The sequence below is a fragment of the Colius striatus genome, chromosome 12 (genome assembly GCF_028858725.1).
Source record: "Colius striatus isolate bColStr4 chromosome 12, bColStr4.1.hap1, whole genome shotgun sequence".
Taxonomy (NCBI): Eukaryota; Metazoa; Chordata; class Aves; order Coliiformes; family Coliidae; genus Colius; species Colius striatus.
Window position 1 is genome coordinate 24,660,813 of NC_084770.1, and position 17,217 is coordinate 24,678,029.

The 17,217-nt window shown below is 46.3% G+C and overlaps 1 protein-coding gene across 3 annotated transcripts in view; it reads right to left on the reverse strand.

Moving 5' to 3' along the window:
- Positions 1 to 17,217, reverse strand: part of RYK (receptor like tyrosine kinase) — a 52,367-nt gene that overhangs the window by 1,176 nt on the left and 33,974 nt on the right. For all 3 annotated transcript variants that reach the window (XM_062005820.1, XM_062005819.1, XM_062005818.1), the window contains 5 exons: positions 6,679 to 6,748; positions 6,205 to 6,337; positions 4,488 to 4,597; positions 2,465 to 2,624; positions 651 to 787 (listed from right to left, as the gene is read on the reverse strand). In XM_062005820.1, coding sequence (XP_061861804.1) covers positions 651 to 787; positions 2,465 to 2,624; positions 4,488 to 4,597; positions 6,205 to 6,337; positions 6,679 to 6,748 — 610 coding nt within the window. The remainder of the gene's footprint in view (positions 1 to 650; positions 788 to 2,464; positions 2,625 to 4,487; positions 4,598 to 6,204; positions 6,338 to 6,678; positions 6,749 to 17,217) is intronic.

The window sequence follows — 17,217 nt, forward strand, 5'->3', positions numbered from 1 at the left end:
TGCCACATACTGCTGAACAACTCCTCCTCAGAAGACAGGACACCTGGAGTGCTCAGTGAGTGTCCTGTGACCGAAGTGCTGGTCAGAATACGAGTCAGAGGCAACCCAGGAGGAAGCTACACACAGCTCATTGAAAATCATTCAGCTGTTGTAAAAGCCCAGTGCACAGTGCTTCTGTGAGGGATGGGGTAAGAACTCATGAGGCAGGAGGCAGTGCCTGTGCACCTGCATTCTCCTACACCATCAGGATTAGGAATGAAGCCCTTAAGCACTGCCATTTCCCTCCAGCACACACCGTACCTCTCCCCTCTGCCTGCAGCCCTAGAGGCTTCCTACCCTGCAGCCACACAAACACTGTGCCAAACCCCCTGAGACCTTTGCCTCCCTCCTCCCATCCTGCTGACCAACCCCACGTCTTCCACTTGTCAGAATAAGGGAAGGAGTTGGGTTGGGATGAAGCAAACCCCAACGACAAGTACGAGCGTTTCACTTCAGCCCGAGTCCTAGGTCACTGAAGCCACAAACACTTTCCACGAGGGTTTGTGTCAAAGGCAGGGGAAGGCAAACCAGGCTCTTTCCCTGATAAGGCTGGCTTCACATGCCAACTGCAAACCAGCCACTTGAGCCCTTCTCCAAAAGCAGGTACTTACAGTTCATCAGGGCAGTTGATGGGCTGAGCTATCCGATAGCCGTCCTTTAAATAAGCAGCCATCTCAAAGGGGTCGATGTCCACGTAGGGAGTCTGCCCCAGAGTCATCAGCTCCCACAGCGTCACCCCAAAGGCCCACTGAAAACAAACAGTGTTACCACAACATGCTGAACTTGGAGAGCTCCTTCAGACACTCCACAACACCAGTGTATTACAGTATTTGTATTACATTTTACCTCTTTGAAACACCACCCAATATGCCTCAAAAGAAGGTCTGTGAAACTCCAAGAGCGGGCTGAGTGAAAGCAGCGCTGCTTTAAACCCAGGTCAGCTGTTTATTTGGAGTGCAGGCTCAGAAGCAGGACTCACAGGAAAGAGAAAGATGTCATCCAAGTCAACCTGACAGCTGGAGCAGCATCCAAAGCATTCAGCCCACAGCACTTGCCAAAAGGAGCTCAAGGTGATGAAAAATCAATCAATCAATTCATGTGCAAGCACAGTACCAGTGAAATGATTTACTGTCTGGTATCAAGAGACCCCAGAGATGAAACAGAGATGGAGCTGATAGCGCAGCAGTGAATCATTGGTGTGAAATACAGTGCTGCTAACATCATTTATTAAGAGTCACAACTGTGTAAGTCTCCAGAGAGGCTTGTTTTTAACCAAAAGAAATCCTGCCCTTCTCTCTTAGCCTTAGCTAAGGGGTGCTGGGGAATGGCAGAGGCATGGATGTGGTCCTGCTCTGAACAGCTGCCCATTAGCAGCATGGAGAGGCACAGGAGGACGTTCGTTCTGCTTGCAGTTCAGAAAGATGCTCTGGGACGAGTGGTGGTTCACCTAGAACCTGACAATAAAGAGCAACTCAAGCAAAACTACTTGAAGAATCCAGCTATTTATAGTTCCACAAGTAGCTGCATAAAATTGGCCCAAGGAAACACAGAGCTTCACGTCCAACAGAGAGGAAAACAACTCACAGAACTCCAATTCAACGGGAATTGTGGTTTGTTTTTCTACACTTTGGCTGCCTGATACAACTGCTGGCAGGGAAGGAACACATTTAGGAGCATTTCAGGCCAGCAAAACCCTTTTAAAGAAATGCATCCAAGAAGCAAGGCTGGAACACACGCCAACTGCAGCTGAACAGGCACCACAACTGTTTGTAACAGATTTCATCACCCATTGTAAGTTACACGCAACTGAGAACTCAATTTGTTCCTAGCAAGCAGACAAAAACATATCCCCTCATATTTGGGAAAAGCATCCAGTGAAGGCAAAGATGATCTTATGGGCAGATCCTGTTTTCTGTGCCCAGGAAAGCTGCTCATGTTTGCAGAGTGCAAAGCTCAGCCAGCCACGGACACAAAGGTGAGAGCTGCGTGTTAGAAGGTGAGCTGGAAAGCAGAAGCAAAAAGGAGTTGTGTGTTAAAACAGTGTGGGCTGTGTGGTGATCTGCACCAGAGATGACACTGAGCTGCCCTCACCCCATTAAAACTGTGCACTTCTCTGGCAGTGTTGCCTCAGCTCCTGTTTCCAAGAGCGGTTTCATGGACAGTGAGCACTTTCCTGTCCCAGGTGTATTAAGAATACAAAACAATAACAAAATGACTTTGAATTGAACAGAACCACTCTATGACTGTATGAATTGATCCCACCTAGTGCCACAAACCCACACTTTTACAAGCAGCTTCCAGTTCCTGTTCTGTCTCCAAGTGTGGCATAACACAAAGCGCCACACGTAAGTATTTCTGACTCCAAAGAAATGCTGACTGTCAGCAAAGCACCTTGAGAGTAAAACACAAGCAACAACAAACCTACCACATCACTAGCACTGGAAAACTCATTGTTGACCAGGCTTTCCAGAGCCATCCACCGGACCGGCCTGTTCTCGTTGTCTCCCAGGCAGTGGTAGTCCATGGGGAAGAGGTCTCGGGACAGCGCGTTGTCCGTGATCTTCACCTGAAGTGCATCGTCAATGCTGGGTTAACAGAACAGAGGCACTCAGCAAGCTTGGCACCGCAGTGGCACAGGCAACATTTGCACTCAACATGAAGCTTCAGGCTGGGGATTTAATGGGGAAGGGTTAACAGAGGTGTGGAGGCTGGCAAGGGCCAGCACTCCTCCGCAGCAGGACGTGCTCACGCTCTGATTATCAAACGCTAGCAGGGAACGGATTGACTCTGCCTTTACAGACGAACACTGGATAAACCATCAGCCTCAGGTTGGATAAAACCAGACATTTGCAAGTGCAGAAGGATACAGTTAAAGTAAACAAGCAACTCCCTTAAACTACTCCTGCTCCCTCAGAGAGCCCCTGTCAGATCAATTGGATTTTTGCTGCAGTGGCTCTGTAGCAATAACGAGCCAAAGATTTAAGCACAGCAAGATCTGGTCATATCTTGTAAAGCAACCAATATTATGTTTGGCCTAAAACCTTGTCTCTAAGCAAGCAATCTGCTAAGATATTATTTACTCCCCTCAACAAGAGATACTCATTCTGTTATCAGAATAGGACACTGACTATGGGGAAACTCACTTTTAAATCAACAAGAGATGACTCAAGCACATGGAGCCTATGGGGGATCTCCCCCACCCCACCCCCCTGGGATGGTGATTGAGATGATTTTGAACTTCAAATGTGTCATGAAGTTCCATGTTGTCAAACAGCTGACTTCAGAGCAGGGGTGAGATGTTGGTTTTAACATCTCAGGACCCAAACACAGAAATAACACTGGGTTAGGGGGATGGTAACAAAAGGGTGTTTGCTCTCTTCATCTTGTCACTAATGTCTATATTTTGATGAGAAAAATTAAATAGAAACAGTCAGTTTGTGTGCTTCTTGCTTTGTTATCTCAAGCACCTTCTTATTTATCCCATTTGTATGCACTTCCAGGTCAGTGTGTTACCCTCAACATTTCCATCCCTAATCACTCTTAAGAGTTCAGAGAAATTCCTAGAAGACCTGTCCATAAACAAATGGAACACAAAGGGTAATTTCCCAGTGATTAGTGAGCTGTGACTTGTGCAATCCCTATGTCCACTCTAATTGAGCCCAACTGGGCCATGGGCACAGCATTTCCTCCCTTAACAAACCTGCCAAGACCAGTGCAGTCCTGGCTCCCTGCCCAACATTACAGCACAGGAACATAGGTCTGATACACTTCTCATCAACTCCTCCCATTCTTTCACCACACAGACCTGGGGAACAAAGGGGTGGCAGATGAGCCAAAGCCCTTGCTGGCTACTGGCACCCTACTTCACTTGAAAGCCCACTGCTAGCCCAGCATTTCTTGTACTGAGGCAGAAGCTCAGCTCCTGCATTTCCCACAGAGAAGCAGCACCAGATGCACTATGAATTGATTTTTATTGCCAGCACTCCAGATGACACAACTAAAGAGAAGCTGGACTTGGTCCCAGAAGGGCAAGGAGTCAAGCAGCCTGGGCTGCCAGCCCCTGGCACAGCAAGATCAGGTTGCCCCAAGCCCCATCCAACCTGCCCTGGAAGCAAATGGAAAGATGGAACCTCATGCAAAAATCTATCCACTGATCAACTGTCAAAGATGATCCAAGTTTTTAATAAAGCTTAAGGGAAGCTTTAGTATTTTTCAAGCCTTTGAAACAGTGATAAGCCAACACCTGGCTGCAGATATGCTGCTTCCCTTAAAACCAGGCTCTCTGGTGCACCTTGGATTTAGAGGAAAACAGCTTCACTGACAAAAGCATTCTCCCCCAACTGGGGAAAACACACAAACACTGGTGTATTTTGAAGTAGAGATGAGGCCAACTGGAGAAAGCCCATCCCAGCCCTGGCTACTGACACAACACCCCGTCCAGTACTTACACGCAGTTTCTAGCAGCCAGGTCTCTGTGAATGACCTCCCGTCTGGCCAAGTAACTCATTCCACAGGCAATCTGAATAGCCATATGTACAAGATCCTGCTGGGAAATTGCCTGCAAGACACAGACAGAACAACAATCATGGCACAACTGCAAGCCCAGTGCCTGTTGGCTTAGTGGCTCTGTTGTATTCCAGTGCTCCTCCCCTGCAGTGGCTGGTGCTTTCTGGCAGCTTGTCACAGACACTCTCACCTGTTGATCAGAGACATACCAAGACTCCTCACTCTGAATGTGAATACTCTTATTTTAGACATGTCATGGGCAAACATTTGCAACTTGCAACTGTCTCAGTGCTACTCCTTTGATTAGTGGTGAACACAGGCAAAACTTCTCTCCTTCACCCCTCTTACCATGCTTTTTTCACTCTCCTTTCCTGGCAATCAACTCATTTTCAGGCAGCAAAGCACAAACAGCAGTCAAAATTCTTCCTGCTATCAACTGCTGAAAACCAGCATCAAAGGCTCTTGCTTCACCTACATACACAGCTTCCCAGCCCTACAGAAATCAAACCCCTACACATATTTATGTCTGGGGTTCCCTCTTGGTTCCTACAGTGCCTCAGAAGCTTCAGCATGCAGATGGACACACTGAAGTTGCCAGATTGGGGTTAAAAAAACCCAAATACTACATTAAAACAATAATAAGTCACCTTCTTCATTAACAGCTTGTTATTAAGAACAGCAGACATGTATTATCACACAGAACTGAGGAGTTTGCTCCAGGTGTCTGGAGAAGAGTTTCACCTTAAACAAATGGCCTAATTTTTGATAATTAAGTATAGTCACACCTAGTTACTAAGAGGCAACTCCTCTTTGACATAGCAAAAATGGTATTTACAACCTGTATCAGACTCTTGAGAGGGCTGTTAGTGTGTTGCATGGGCATTTATAACTCAGATTAAGCTGCAAAGCTGGAAGATCCCAGCAGCTTATCACAACTTGTACATTAACAGAGGTAGGTGGCCCTTTCCTAGTTTGACATCTGGCACGTAACAGGGACAAATGCTGACCTCAGGACAGATGATTTCACTTTGTGCTTGATTCAGCCTAAAGACAGAAGAGCCAAACCATAGTAATGTTCAAGAACAGACAAAGTAATCTCCAGAGAGATAGTTTTGCTGTGTATACACATCCATCACTAAACACTCAGGTTCTTCATGCTTACTATAAAATAATTAAGAACCCTAGTGTAATTGAAGGGATAATGTATTAATTTTACCAAAAATAAGATCCATAAATAAGTTTCTCCCCACACATTTTCCCCCTGCACATTTTGATGCACCTCCTGCATATTGTGATGCACCCCGTGCACATTCTGATGCACCCCCTGCATACTCTGATGTACCCCCTGCACATTCTGATGCACTCCCTGCATACTCTGACTTACATGCACAATCATACACCATTTCCTCTATTTTTAAGTCTTTTTTGAAGACACATGGCTCCACCAGCTCATCAGAGTTTAGCTCAGCTTCACCCCCTCTGAAGGTCTGTGATAAACACAGCCAAGAACATTTGCTCTGGATGAACCACAACAAATACTTGTCAACTCTCTCCCTGTCACAACCAGGCAAGTGAATATCACACAACTGCTTCTTTTGAGGCACATAAAGGGATGACAAACCAAGTCCTGTGGATAAAGTCACAGCTTGCTGAGAGTACCTGAGGATTGTTGGCCTCTACCAGCTTGCACTGTCGCAGGAAGAGTTTAAGGTTCCCCCAGTTCAGGTACGGCAGCAGCACCATTGGTTTCTCTCCCTCCTCTATACAGACGTGAGTGATGGGGAGCAGGTTCCTGGAAGACAGGGAGAAAAAGTCCAAATGTGAAGTTTGATAAAGACTTTCTTGATCTTTACCACAGCAAATGGTTTTAAAGTGTTTCTGTATTTCAAAGCGAGAGCAAAATAGTTTCATCTGTTAATCCAGCTCATCTATTAATGGCTTAGAATCATTTCAAACATATGAAATGTTGATGAATTCTAACCAAATCATTTCCTCTCCCCCCCCAGGGAGCTTTAAGCACAGGGGGGTTGGATTGGATGATCTCTCAAGGTCCCTTCCAACCCTTAAGATTCTGTGACTCTGGGATTTTCAGCTCACAGATATAGTTTTGCTTATATAGAGTGATTATCTTACCTGTGATGAAGTCCTCTGAGTTTACAGCTTTCAGTCAGCATCATTGTCACCTGTACCTCTGAGGCTTGATCTAATGAAAACAAAATAAAGGAATCACAGGTAGAACTTTGGAAACAAAGCAACATCTGCACCAACCTGGATCCAGACCCACAGAGCTGAGATCACTCGAGCACAAACACAACTTGTTTGCCTAGTTTTTTAAAATGGAACTTAAAAAACCTCCAAGGAGTAAGCCTTTCTGCTTAAACAAATGGTGTGAAGCTGAAAAAAAAGAAACCAAGTACACTTCAGGTGCTGACAGACTGTACTTTTGCCACTTGCTGACAGCTTCTGGGCAGGCGTGAGCTGCCCACACGGCGCAGAGGGTCACATCCTGCACACGGGGCTGGTGCTGCTGCCAGAACTGCACAGAAGTGCTCAGGAGACACCAGTTGGCTCCTGAATCACCAGTATAGGCTTCTGCAGGTCACTGCCACACTGATGGGGGTCATTTATTTCTACCTTTGCTTCTTTACTGCTCTCTATCAACACACTTGCTGCTACCCTCAGCAGTGTCTGCTGCTCTAGTCCTCACCTTTGGGGAAAGACAAAAAAATCCAAGAAACCAAATCAAATCGCTGTTGCCAGCTAAAATTCAAGCACCTGTGAGAACTCCAGTAACCCACAGCAATCAGAACATCTGCTGGGCAGAGGCAGAAGGGTGCTCTGTTACCCATTTGGGTTTCCCCCAGCCTGCCGTCTGGTGACAAGAAGGGACAGGGAAGCTGAAGGCAACGTAGAGCAGAGCTCTCAATGCCACCCTGCTCACAGCTGGGTGCACCTTCTGTCCCTCACTCCTGCTGTAACCAGCACAGGCAGCATGCTGGCACAGGAGAGAGCCCAGACAGTTTCCCTTGCTGTGTTAGGATGAATTTACATGTTACAGATGAGTCAAGCCAACATTTTACTGCCCTGGGAGGAAGAAAAGCAGAACTCCTTTGCTCTTTTTGCTTCTTCATGGTCTTTGCCAGCTCTGACACCCTAATTGGATCCTAACTGGATATTAGCCCTGCAAAAGCAACCAGGACTTTTGAGCAAGAGTGGTGAACGTGGTCAGTGTGGATGAGCACAAGGCAGGGAAAGCAAGCCCAAAGCCCTGAGGGACAGCATGGCCTCCCCCCCATGGCAACTGCAAACTAAAGAGACAGGCTCTAACCATAATACACAAACAGGCACTTAGCTCTCCAGATCTGCTGGAGGGGGAAGACAGCTTCAGGCATAACACAGCTCCTGCATAAGAAAGTTCATCAAAAGAGTAATGAACAGTAACTCAGGAACCTGTGAGCCACAGAGCATGGGCTGCATTGAGAAAGTTCCACAAAGTCAGGGAAAGGAATGATATCCCAAGGCAAACTACTTCAAAGGCTGCTTCAGCACCTCATCTCAGGAGAGATTAAAAAGGAGGCATGCCTTCCCAAAAGGATAGAGGCACTAAGAAAGGAGATCAGGAAATGGAGCTTATAAACACAGATCCAGATCCCAGCCAGAGGCACCAAACCCTGAGCACACCCTGAGGAGCATCCCCGCCTAGAGCCTGAACAAGCTGCAGGGACCAAGGCCATCAAAAGCCAAGACATAGGGCTCTAGAGAAGTGCAGACACAGAGGTGCCATCAGATTAGTGACAATTAGGGCAGCAGCCTATTATGGGATGCATCAAAGGATGCATTTCCTTGTTGCTGAAAAGTACGTGGAGAGGGAGGGCAGGAACAGGTTGTGTAGTGCAGGAGGCATTCACGTCACGGTCAGCTGAAGCCTCTGTTTGCACTCCCAATGCAGAGGCAGGGGAAAGAGAAGGCCCTGCCTACTGTGCAGCAGCAACTCTCAAAGTGTTTTAGATGTGACAGCCTTGATCAGCAGGAGACAGGCTTCAAAAGGCCAAGATATGACATTACAATGAAGTTATATAGGCATGAAGGGCTGAATCATCCAACTGTTACAAAGGGCAAGCAGCAGTAAAATCCAGGAGTAAAAGCAAGTTATGGGAAGTAAGAGGAAGTGGGAGCAGGTCACTAGGACACAGCCTCAGGGTTAAAAGCACTCATTAGTAGAACTTGAAGACCACAGCCTCTCCAAGCCAGCAGATGAAGGAGAGGTGGGAGATGACCAGGTCTGAGTTTAAGCTGATGAACTTGCTTATACACTCCCTGGCTCTGTGCTTGCTTCACTGGCTTGCTTTTAATTGTAAGAGCCACCATGCAATAATTTGGAGCTCTAAATCAGAGATTATTTAAGACTGGCTTTAAAACGAGTTAGTCTGGTTCAGACAATGCACCCACTCATCTCTTCACACCAACACTGCAAGAGATGACACTGTGCTGGTGCCTTTCCCTTTCCATCACACAGGGTGCTTTCCAGCAGGTCACAATCAGGTTTTCTTGTTTTCTTCCAGCTCAGAGACACAAGGTTACAGTCCAGCACCCAAAGGGACGATTGACTCCCATTCAAGTATATAAGGAAATGTAAATCTTATCTTGGGGACCAGCCCCAGCATCCGTATTGTGTTTTCTTATCAATATTATTTCCTTGGTTTCTGTAGGGAAACAACTCACCCAACAACAACAGATCCAACACACTGAGAATAAACAATAGCAGCACAAGGGCAACCCTCCTCTAGCTCAGATCAGTGCCAATTTAGACCAGGCACACAATTATTATGGCTCTGTACTAGATACAATTCAAACCCAAATATAAATCACCACTTCTGTGAGTGACTCCAGTCAAAAGGGAGTAGAAAAAACACCAAAGTAATGCCACTGCAACAGCCCCCACTGCAATCAGACTTCCTTTTAAGGCCACTTTCTTTGTTTCAATGTACTTTTTGTTGTGTAACCAAGCTGTGTCACATTTAGCAGAACGTTACCGCTCTGGAGCACGCAACCCTCAGCTCTTCACAGCTTAGGAAGAAGATGATTTTGTTAAGAGTACATTTTCTTATAGGGGACTTGGTGAATCTCACCATCCTGCACTGAAAAACCTTATAAGCAATCTAGCAAAGCCAGAGCATTTCTGGCCTTGACATAGTCCCAGAGCAAAGCCAGTGACCCTGCAATGCCAGCTGGGTGAGACAGTTCTGAGAGGATCTACTACAGACAACTCAACAGATCTCATCCTCTGCCAGGGCAACAGTGTAATCCTGTAACAAAACCACAGAGCAAGTCTCTAAGCACTACAGGTGAGTACACACACGTGGGCACTTTGTTCACAGAACTGTTTGCCAGCCACACAAAGCGAGGCCTGGGGAATGATCTTGTCTAACAGAGAAGAATGCCCACAGGCTCCCGTGGCTCCTTTCTTCTGTGCTGGATCTGTGAAGTCACTTGCTGTGAACACAGCCACACACGCAGCTGAAGAGGGGGGAATGCCTCCCACAGAGCCAGAAACCTCTGAAATTAGAACAGCAACTCAAAGCCAGAGCAGAGGAGACCATAGTCTCCCATATATTACATTTGTGCATCAGGAAACAGCCCTGGGTTTAAGTCAAACACCCCAGGGCAAGGCAACAAGGGCTTGTTGCACAACTTCTTCAAAGCCCTCTGAAAAGCTCGAGTTCCATCAGAGATATTAGCACTATTTGTGATTAAGAACACGTCAGCACTCAGCAATTCATGCAGTTGATGGTGGTGAGGTGTAGCCAGGCCAGTGTTGCTCAGCCCCAGAAGATCACGCTGCATTTTCACCAGGCTGTTGCACGCTGACAGCTGAGTAACTGAACAGCAAAAGACTTCAGGTCACACAAGTTCAGAGATTTAATACCCAGCAGTAACTCTCAATGTTTGATTAGGACCAAAAAAGTCCAACTGGCAGAAGGTGCTTCAAAACAAGACTGACTGAGACAGATGTAAATGCATCCAGAAGTGGGAAGGTGCTTCGAAAGCACCAGTTTTACCCTTTCGGTGCCAAGGGCCTGGCTGTGGAAGTCTACCCTAAGGCAGAGAGCATGAACAAGCCAGGATTTCAAGCAGCTTTGATATGGCTGTAAGTTTATCTCATCACATTACGTTATTTGTATACAGCCAGGCACAATGGGGCTCTTGGCACTACTACTTTTACCTGAGGGGCTAAGCTCTCCACACAGTTGTGGCAAGAGCGACCCACGTTGAGGCCCTGCCTGGTTCACGGGGAGAAAGAGCACCTAGTGGAGGTATCGACTAGCTTCTCAAAGTCCAGCTGCAAAACTGCATCTTAAAAGTCTTTGTTCATCATCACTCATCTGAATCATGGTAACACTCACGTGCAGCAGAGTCTGGGAAGCGTTGTGATGACACAAGCTGCTTGCTCCCAGCCTGGGCACTCACAGCCACCGCAGAGCATCGTGTTCTGCGCACGCTACGTGGTGGCCTAGCACAAAAGACTCACCACACACCTCAAGCTACCTGCCAGAGATGAAAAGCAGCAATTGCCTGGCTATTTGCAGTGGGTTACCTGATTCTCTGGATGACTTTCAAGAGTGTCACCTGAAGTCAGACCTTCCTACAACCTCCACACAGCACATTTACAACCTAAAGACTTGAGATCGCAGCACGGTCACCGAGATCTGTTTCTTCAGACAGAAAACAAAGCAGAACCTTAAAGGCAGTACAACCAAAGGTTTCAGAACTGAAATAAGTCATTCCAGAGCCCCTTCATAGCCTATTATGGGCAGAAGCACACAGCAATTCTTTCAGCACTCTTATCAGAAGCAGCTCCACAAACACTACAGCTAGCAGGTGGAAGGCTCCCAATAAACACGTTCCCTGACAGGGATATTTACAAGTATGTTTTACCTGAAGCTTTTTTTCTTCTTTGGACCATTTGCAATGATGAACTTCCTTCTGTCTCATATTGCAAGCTAACAGTCCCCAACATCAGAACACTTACACAACTCATTTTCTATAAGGCTACTTGTTTTCAACAAAGCTTGTATCGCCCTTGTTCAGACCTGTGGGCTTTGCCAAATACACTGTGGCAAAGTCCACGAGCTGAAGTTATTGAGGGGTGAAAAGCACATAGAAAGACACAATGGGCACAGACTGTGTGCAGAGGAGTTGAGAGTGTAGTATGAAATCTGCCCCAGACATTCAGCTCCAGGTAAGAAACGCTCCCAGTAGCGGCACATCCTTTTTAATTACTGCTCCTTCTGCACAGCAATTCGTTATGTAAAGTTTCTCCCAAGGCAGAACTCAATCCCAGTTCAAAGAGAATACATGCCCAGGTACTGCTTTAACCCTTCTCCACAAGTCTTTGGTTTTTTTGGAAGAAGTTCAATGCTCAAACACTCTCCTGAGTCCACGTCTGTTTGACGTGACATTTTTAATGCTGCTGGCAGACCCTCTCAGAACTTTCCTTCAACAAAAGGATGAGCTGCTGAAGAAATGCAATTCAAATCTGCTTTTTCATAGGTAGAAGGGAAAACACATGCACAAAAACATTTCTACTTTAAAACTCCAAGAGGCCCCAACAGAGAGTAACATGGAAGCCAGTAATACACTGATGGCTTTCTGCTACCCCAGAAGTGAAGAGAAATGACATTGCTCCTGTTTGGCTGCTCTACTGCATGTACCAGTCCAGATAGCTGCAGAGGCATTCAGGTGAGGGCTGTGCTTTCCCACATTGATGTCTACCTGCCTCAAAGGGCAACCACGTGTCCTACAGAACCTCCCTGATGTTAAGACATAGGCCCACAAACAAGGTAAGGAGGTTACAATGTAGGACACTAAGCTTAGTCTCACTAAAACTTCGGCAGAGGAGGATTGCTCCTCCAGTCTTACATTGAAATACCTGTTTTCACACCACACCAAATCCAAGCCTAACTTTAACACACTCCATGGGTGATTCAACATGGGGAATGCTGTTCTGCTTTGCCTACCTCATGAATGCAGCTGCAGTTCTAAACCCTCGAGGAAGGCAGAGAGAAAGATGATTTGGGGATACCACTGTCTCCCTGCAGAACAAGACTCAAATCCAAACAGCAGTAGCAAATAACAAGTAAAAGGCTCTTTGCTTAGCAATCCATTTGACTTAAAGCTGAAAGCAGAGTTAAATGGGAAGTTGAACTGAGGAAGAGACAAATAACAGCTTTGATGTTTCAAAGCCTGTCACCTGCTGTAGGACAGCAACTACCCCAACTGAAACACAGGCAGGGATTTTAACTGTATGGGAATAAAAGTGCACTGTACATTTTCATTTCTGTTTCTCTTGCAGAAGCATGTGGCACAGGAAATCTTCCAGTAGCCCAGTCCTTTGGCCATCACATCTCAGAGCCACAACAGAGTATTTTTTAAGCGTGTATTGTACTATTTTAAGTCTCAGGATACTTTCTAGGTGAACTAGGATTAATTGACAAATATATTGCATTTTTAAGTTCCTATTCAAAAACTTGCTACTTTTCCCTTAAATTCAAGTCTCTTTCTTTATGAAGATGCTTAAGAATTAAGCTCTGACCAGGAGCAATTGGGATGCACCAGATGAACTCATGGCCAGGTCCTTCTCCAAGGCTTCCCTTACACAAGAACGACAGGGAGCTGCTGCAGAGAGTTCAGTGCAGGGCGATGGAGTGGAGCATCTCCCTTGTGATGAAAGGCTGAGGGAGCTGGGGCTCTTTAGCTTGGAGAAGAGACTGAGGGGTGACCTCTTTCATGGTTACAGATACATAAAGGGTGGGTGTGAATGTGAGGAGGATGGAGCCAGGCTGTGCTCAGGGATGGCCAATGACAGGACAAGGGGCAACAGGGACAAGCTACAACAGAAGAGGTTCCAAAGAAACACAAGGAGGAATTTCTTCCCTGTTGAGGTGAGGGAGCACTGGCAGGGGCTGCCCAGATGGGCTGTGGAGTCTCCTTCTCTGGAGACATCCAAACCCAGCTGGGTGAGTTCCTGTGTGCCCTGCTCTAGGTGGTGCTGCTCTGGCAGGGGGGTTGCACTGGATGAGCTTTCCAGGTCCCTTCCAGCCCTTGGGATCCCATGATTCTGTGATTCTCCATATTGTGTATGTGGGTGCACTGTAGCCTGCCCTCTTAACTAGACCCCCAATAAACACAAATTTTACAAAGTATAATGTTGGAGGTAGCCAAGAGACTTCTTTAGCGACCTACAATGAGAGAAACAAAACTCAAAGCTTTGTTCAAGGTAATAAAATGATGAGGGCTCAAGAGTTAATCTTCCCTTAGGCCGGGACTTTGTTTGCAGCGCTTTTCACGGGTGGTTTGTTTTCAAACACTCCTTCCTCGTACTTAAGAAAAATGTTAAGTGGTTAGAAAGTTAAATGGAAGTGGTTGGGTTATCTTGAACAGCACCATCAGTTGTTTTTAACAAAAATGTACCTTGGCTAGAACATCCTAAATGAGTCAGGGCCCCGCAGCACTCAGCCGCGCTGCGTCTGTTCCTGGAATAACACAATCCCATTTGTTCTGCAAAGAACTTTCTTCTCCACAGGAAAAGCACCATTAAACAATGTGTTCTTTAAAGGTGAAAACTGTGCTTTCTTCCTCTTCTAACATCAGATAAATCTCAAAGATTCAGAAGAAAGTGTGTTTCATGCCATATAAAGGCAGAAGAGACCCGTCAATCACTGCCGAGAGACACAACGTCAGCCTGGAGAAACGTGCCAAGCAAGACACTGCCCAAAGGCAAGAATGATTGGAAACCTGCTATTGGAAATCGAAGCATTACAACCTCACTGAACAATTCTACTGCAGAGGAAAAGGCACAATGAAGGAAGCAAATGCCATCTAAGCCTCTCATCTTTGTAACAAAGGACTTATTCAGGTTGTGTTGATCCATGGATTCTAATACCCCAAATATAGCACAGAGAACACATTCTTGCTCCTACTGGTAATGACACACGTCCTTAATCTTCACCAGTGTCCATTTCAAGAAAGAACAAAGCTTAATTATTCATAGGAAAGTCTAAATGTGAAAGAAGCTACAACTTTCTGACCATGACTAACAAACTAATACACAGTGAAACTGTAAACTGCAAACAGAAAAGAATTGGATGGCCAGCAAAGAGCCTAGAGAAAGGATGCACAATTGACACCTTATGCCCAGGGCTTATGACCTTTGTCCTCTCAAAGTCATTAGAGCTTCCAGCAAGCTGTCAAATTTTGCCAACTGATGCCCATTTTTTCTTTGAAGCTCTCCTCTCTGGCCCAGAGCACTGCACGGAATGGAAGGCTCAGGCAGCCAGGCACTCTAAAGTGTTAGATGATACAGCACTAAAAAGCCCCACTGTAAATCCATGTGCTTCATGAGCATGTGGGTAGAAGCTTTGTCACTACCCAGGGCATGTTACAACTTCTCTCTGCAGTGCACTACAGTCAGGTGGAGGAAGAATCTCCTTCTAATGGATCCAGAGTGAACTTCCAGCACTCAGGGATGATTTTGGCCTTCAGACTGCATCATGGTGGTGAGACTTCAACAGAAGTGTCTCCAACTTTTAAGTCATATCAATTTACAAGCTACAGAGCAAGTAACCACTGAAATGGTTGAAAAGTACTCCAAAGATTCAATGAACCACTCAGATGAAAGATCCCAGAGCAGCTCTGTGGTGTAGGAGAAACCAATCAGATAATGCTGAACAATCACACTCCTCTTTGCCTCCTGCATCAATGTTGCTTTCTCAGGATCAAACCTGCCCTTTGAGAGCCTGACCTAACAGGTCAATCCCATCCTGGGAAAACAAGGACTATGCCACATTCCTGGCAACTAGTCTCACATGCCCTCTGAATGGCCTCTTTCACTGCAGGAGTTCCTCAGGACAAAGCTAGGCAGGTCCAGGCTTTCTCAGGTTTTGTGTTTTACTGATTCCTTTAACAGCAGATCACACCAGAAGGGTGAACAAGTACTCAGCTCAGAAAAAACAGGGCTTCTCAACTTCACTTAGCATTCTTTTCATTTATAGTAGTGCTCAACACCTTACCAGAGGGCTAGAAAACATCAGGGAAGGGAAGGGGGAAGGACTGCTGCAGATACTGACATAACCACTCAACTATCTTTGCTGTTTGATCCTTTGGGGAAAAGGATCAACCCCAGGGAGAGATAAGAAGATAGGCAGGAGGCAAACTGACAAGGCTGCAAAGACACTCCTCTCTGAGCAGGAAACACAGATGTAACAATGGTGTGCTGAGCGTGCCAGCCACAGCAGCCATCATCTCTGGGATATGAAAGGAGAAAGCTGACAGCACGTCCTCCTCTGGTCACAGTATCAGAAATAACCCATCCTGAAAGGCTGTGAATCCTGTCATACCCTGACAAGTGAGGGAGGAACACAAGAGAGATCTATTAGCACAGGTACCTGCTGTTGTATCCATGGCACAGCCTCTCTTCACAGGTCCAGCACAGTAACTCAGCACAGTAACTCTTTTTGGGATCTTGCAAGGTAGAGCAGAGGCCTTCTCCTAAAAGCCAACATACATGAGCTGCCCATGGCACAAGGAAGCCTCCCAGTCCCATGTATACTGCTTGTTGGGCTTTCCTGGCATGTGTCCTGCAGGTCATGAAGCTCCCACCAGCTTCACCTCCATGAAGAACACAAACTCACTCCAACCATCCAATCCAGCCTGGGACAGGGACGCTTGGCCCAAAGCCCCGTGGGTGCCAGCACCTTCTGCAGAGACAAAGGCTCAGACAACTGCACCAGCTAAAGCCACATCTAGGCAAAGTTCCCAGGTTGAGGGAAGGTTTTATCCATCTCTGCTCTACCCTCATCAGACCCCCCCCCCAAGAACACTGTGTCCAGACCTGGGATCCCCAGCACAAGGCAGATATATGGATCAGCTGGAGTGAGTCCAGAGAACAGCCATGAAAACGATCTGAGGGCTGGAACATCTCTGGTATGGACAGAGGCTGAGAGAGCTGATGGTGTTCACTTTGGAGAAGAAAACACTCTAGCAAGACCTTATGGTGTCCTTTCAGTACTTACAAGGGGCACATAAGAAAGAGAGAGGCTTTTTACTGTGGCCTGTAGCGATAAGACAAGGGGTAACAGTTTTAAAATGAAAGAGGACAGATTGATGCTGGACATAAGGACATTGATTTATTTCTGTATTTACAGAGAAGGTGATGAGGTCCTGGCAGAGGCTGCCCAGAGAGGCTGTGAAAGCTCCATCACTGCAAGTGTTCAAGATTAGATTGGATAGGGCTTCAAGGAACTTGATCTAGCAAAAGATGTCCCTGCCTGTGGCTGGGGGGATGAACCAGATGGCCTTTAAATGTCCCTTGCAACCCAAATGATTATCATTCTATGATTCTAATCTGAAATTCTGATCACATTTGCTGTGTCTTGGTCTTGTCCTTCCCAATCATTTCTTTTATTGGCCATTCCAGAGCCACAGCAATTGCTCTAATGCCAAAACAGACACCTCAGTGTCAAGCTCTGCTCCTGGTGAGGTGTGTTTTCCTCTGAAGCTTTTTCTTCCTCACAACACGTGCTTCAAGAATTTCAGTTCACATCTTCCAGAACATGTGAAAAATCTCCCCCTCCTCATTATTTTCTGTCATTCAGAGTACCACCAGACTTTATT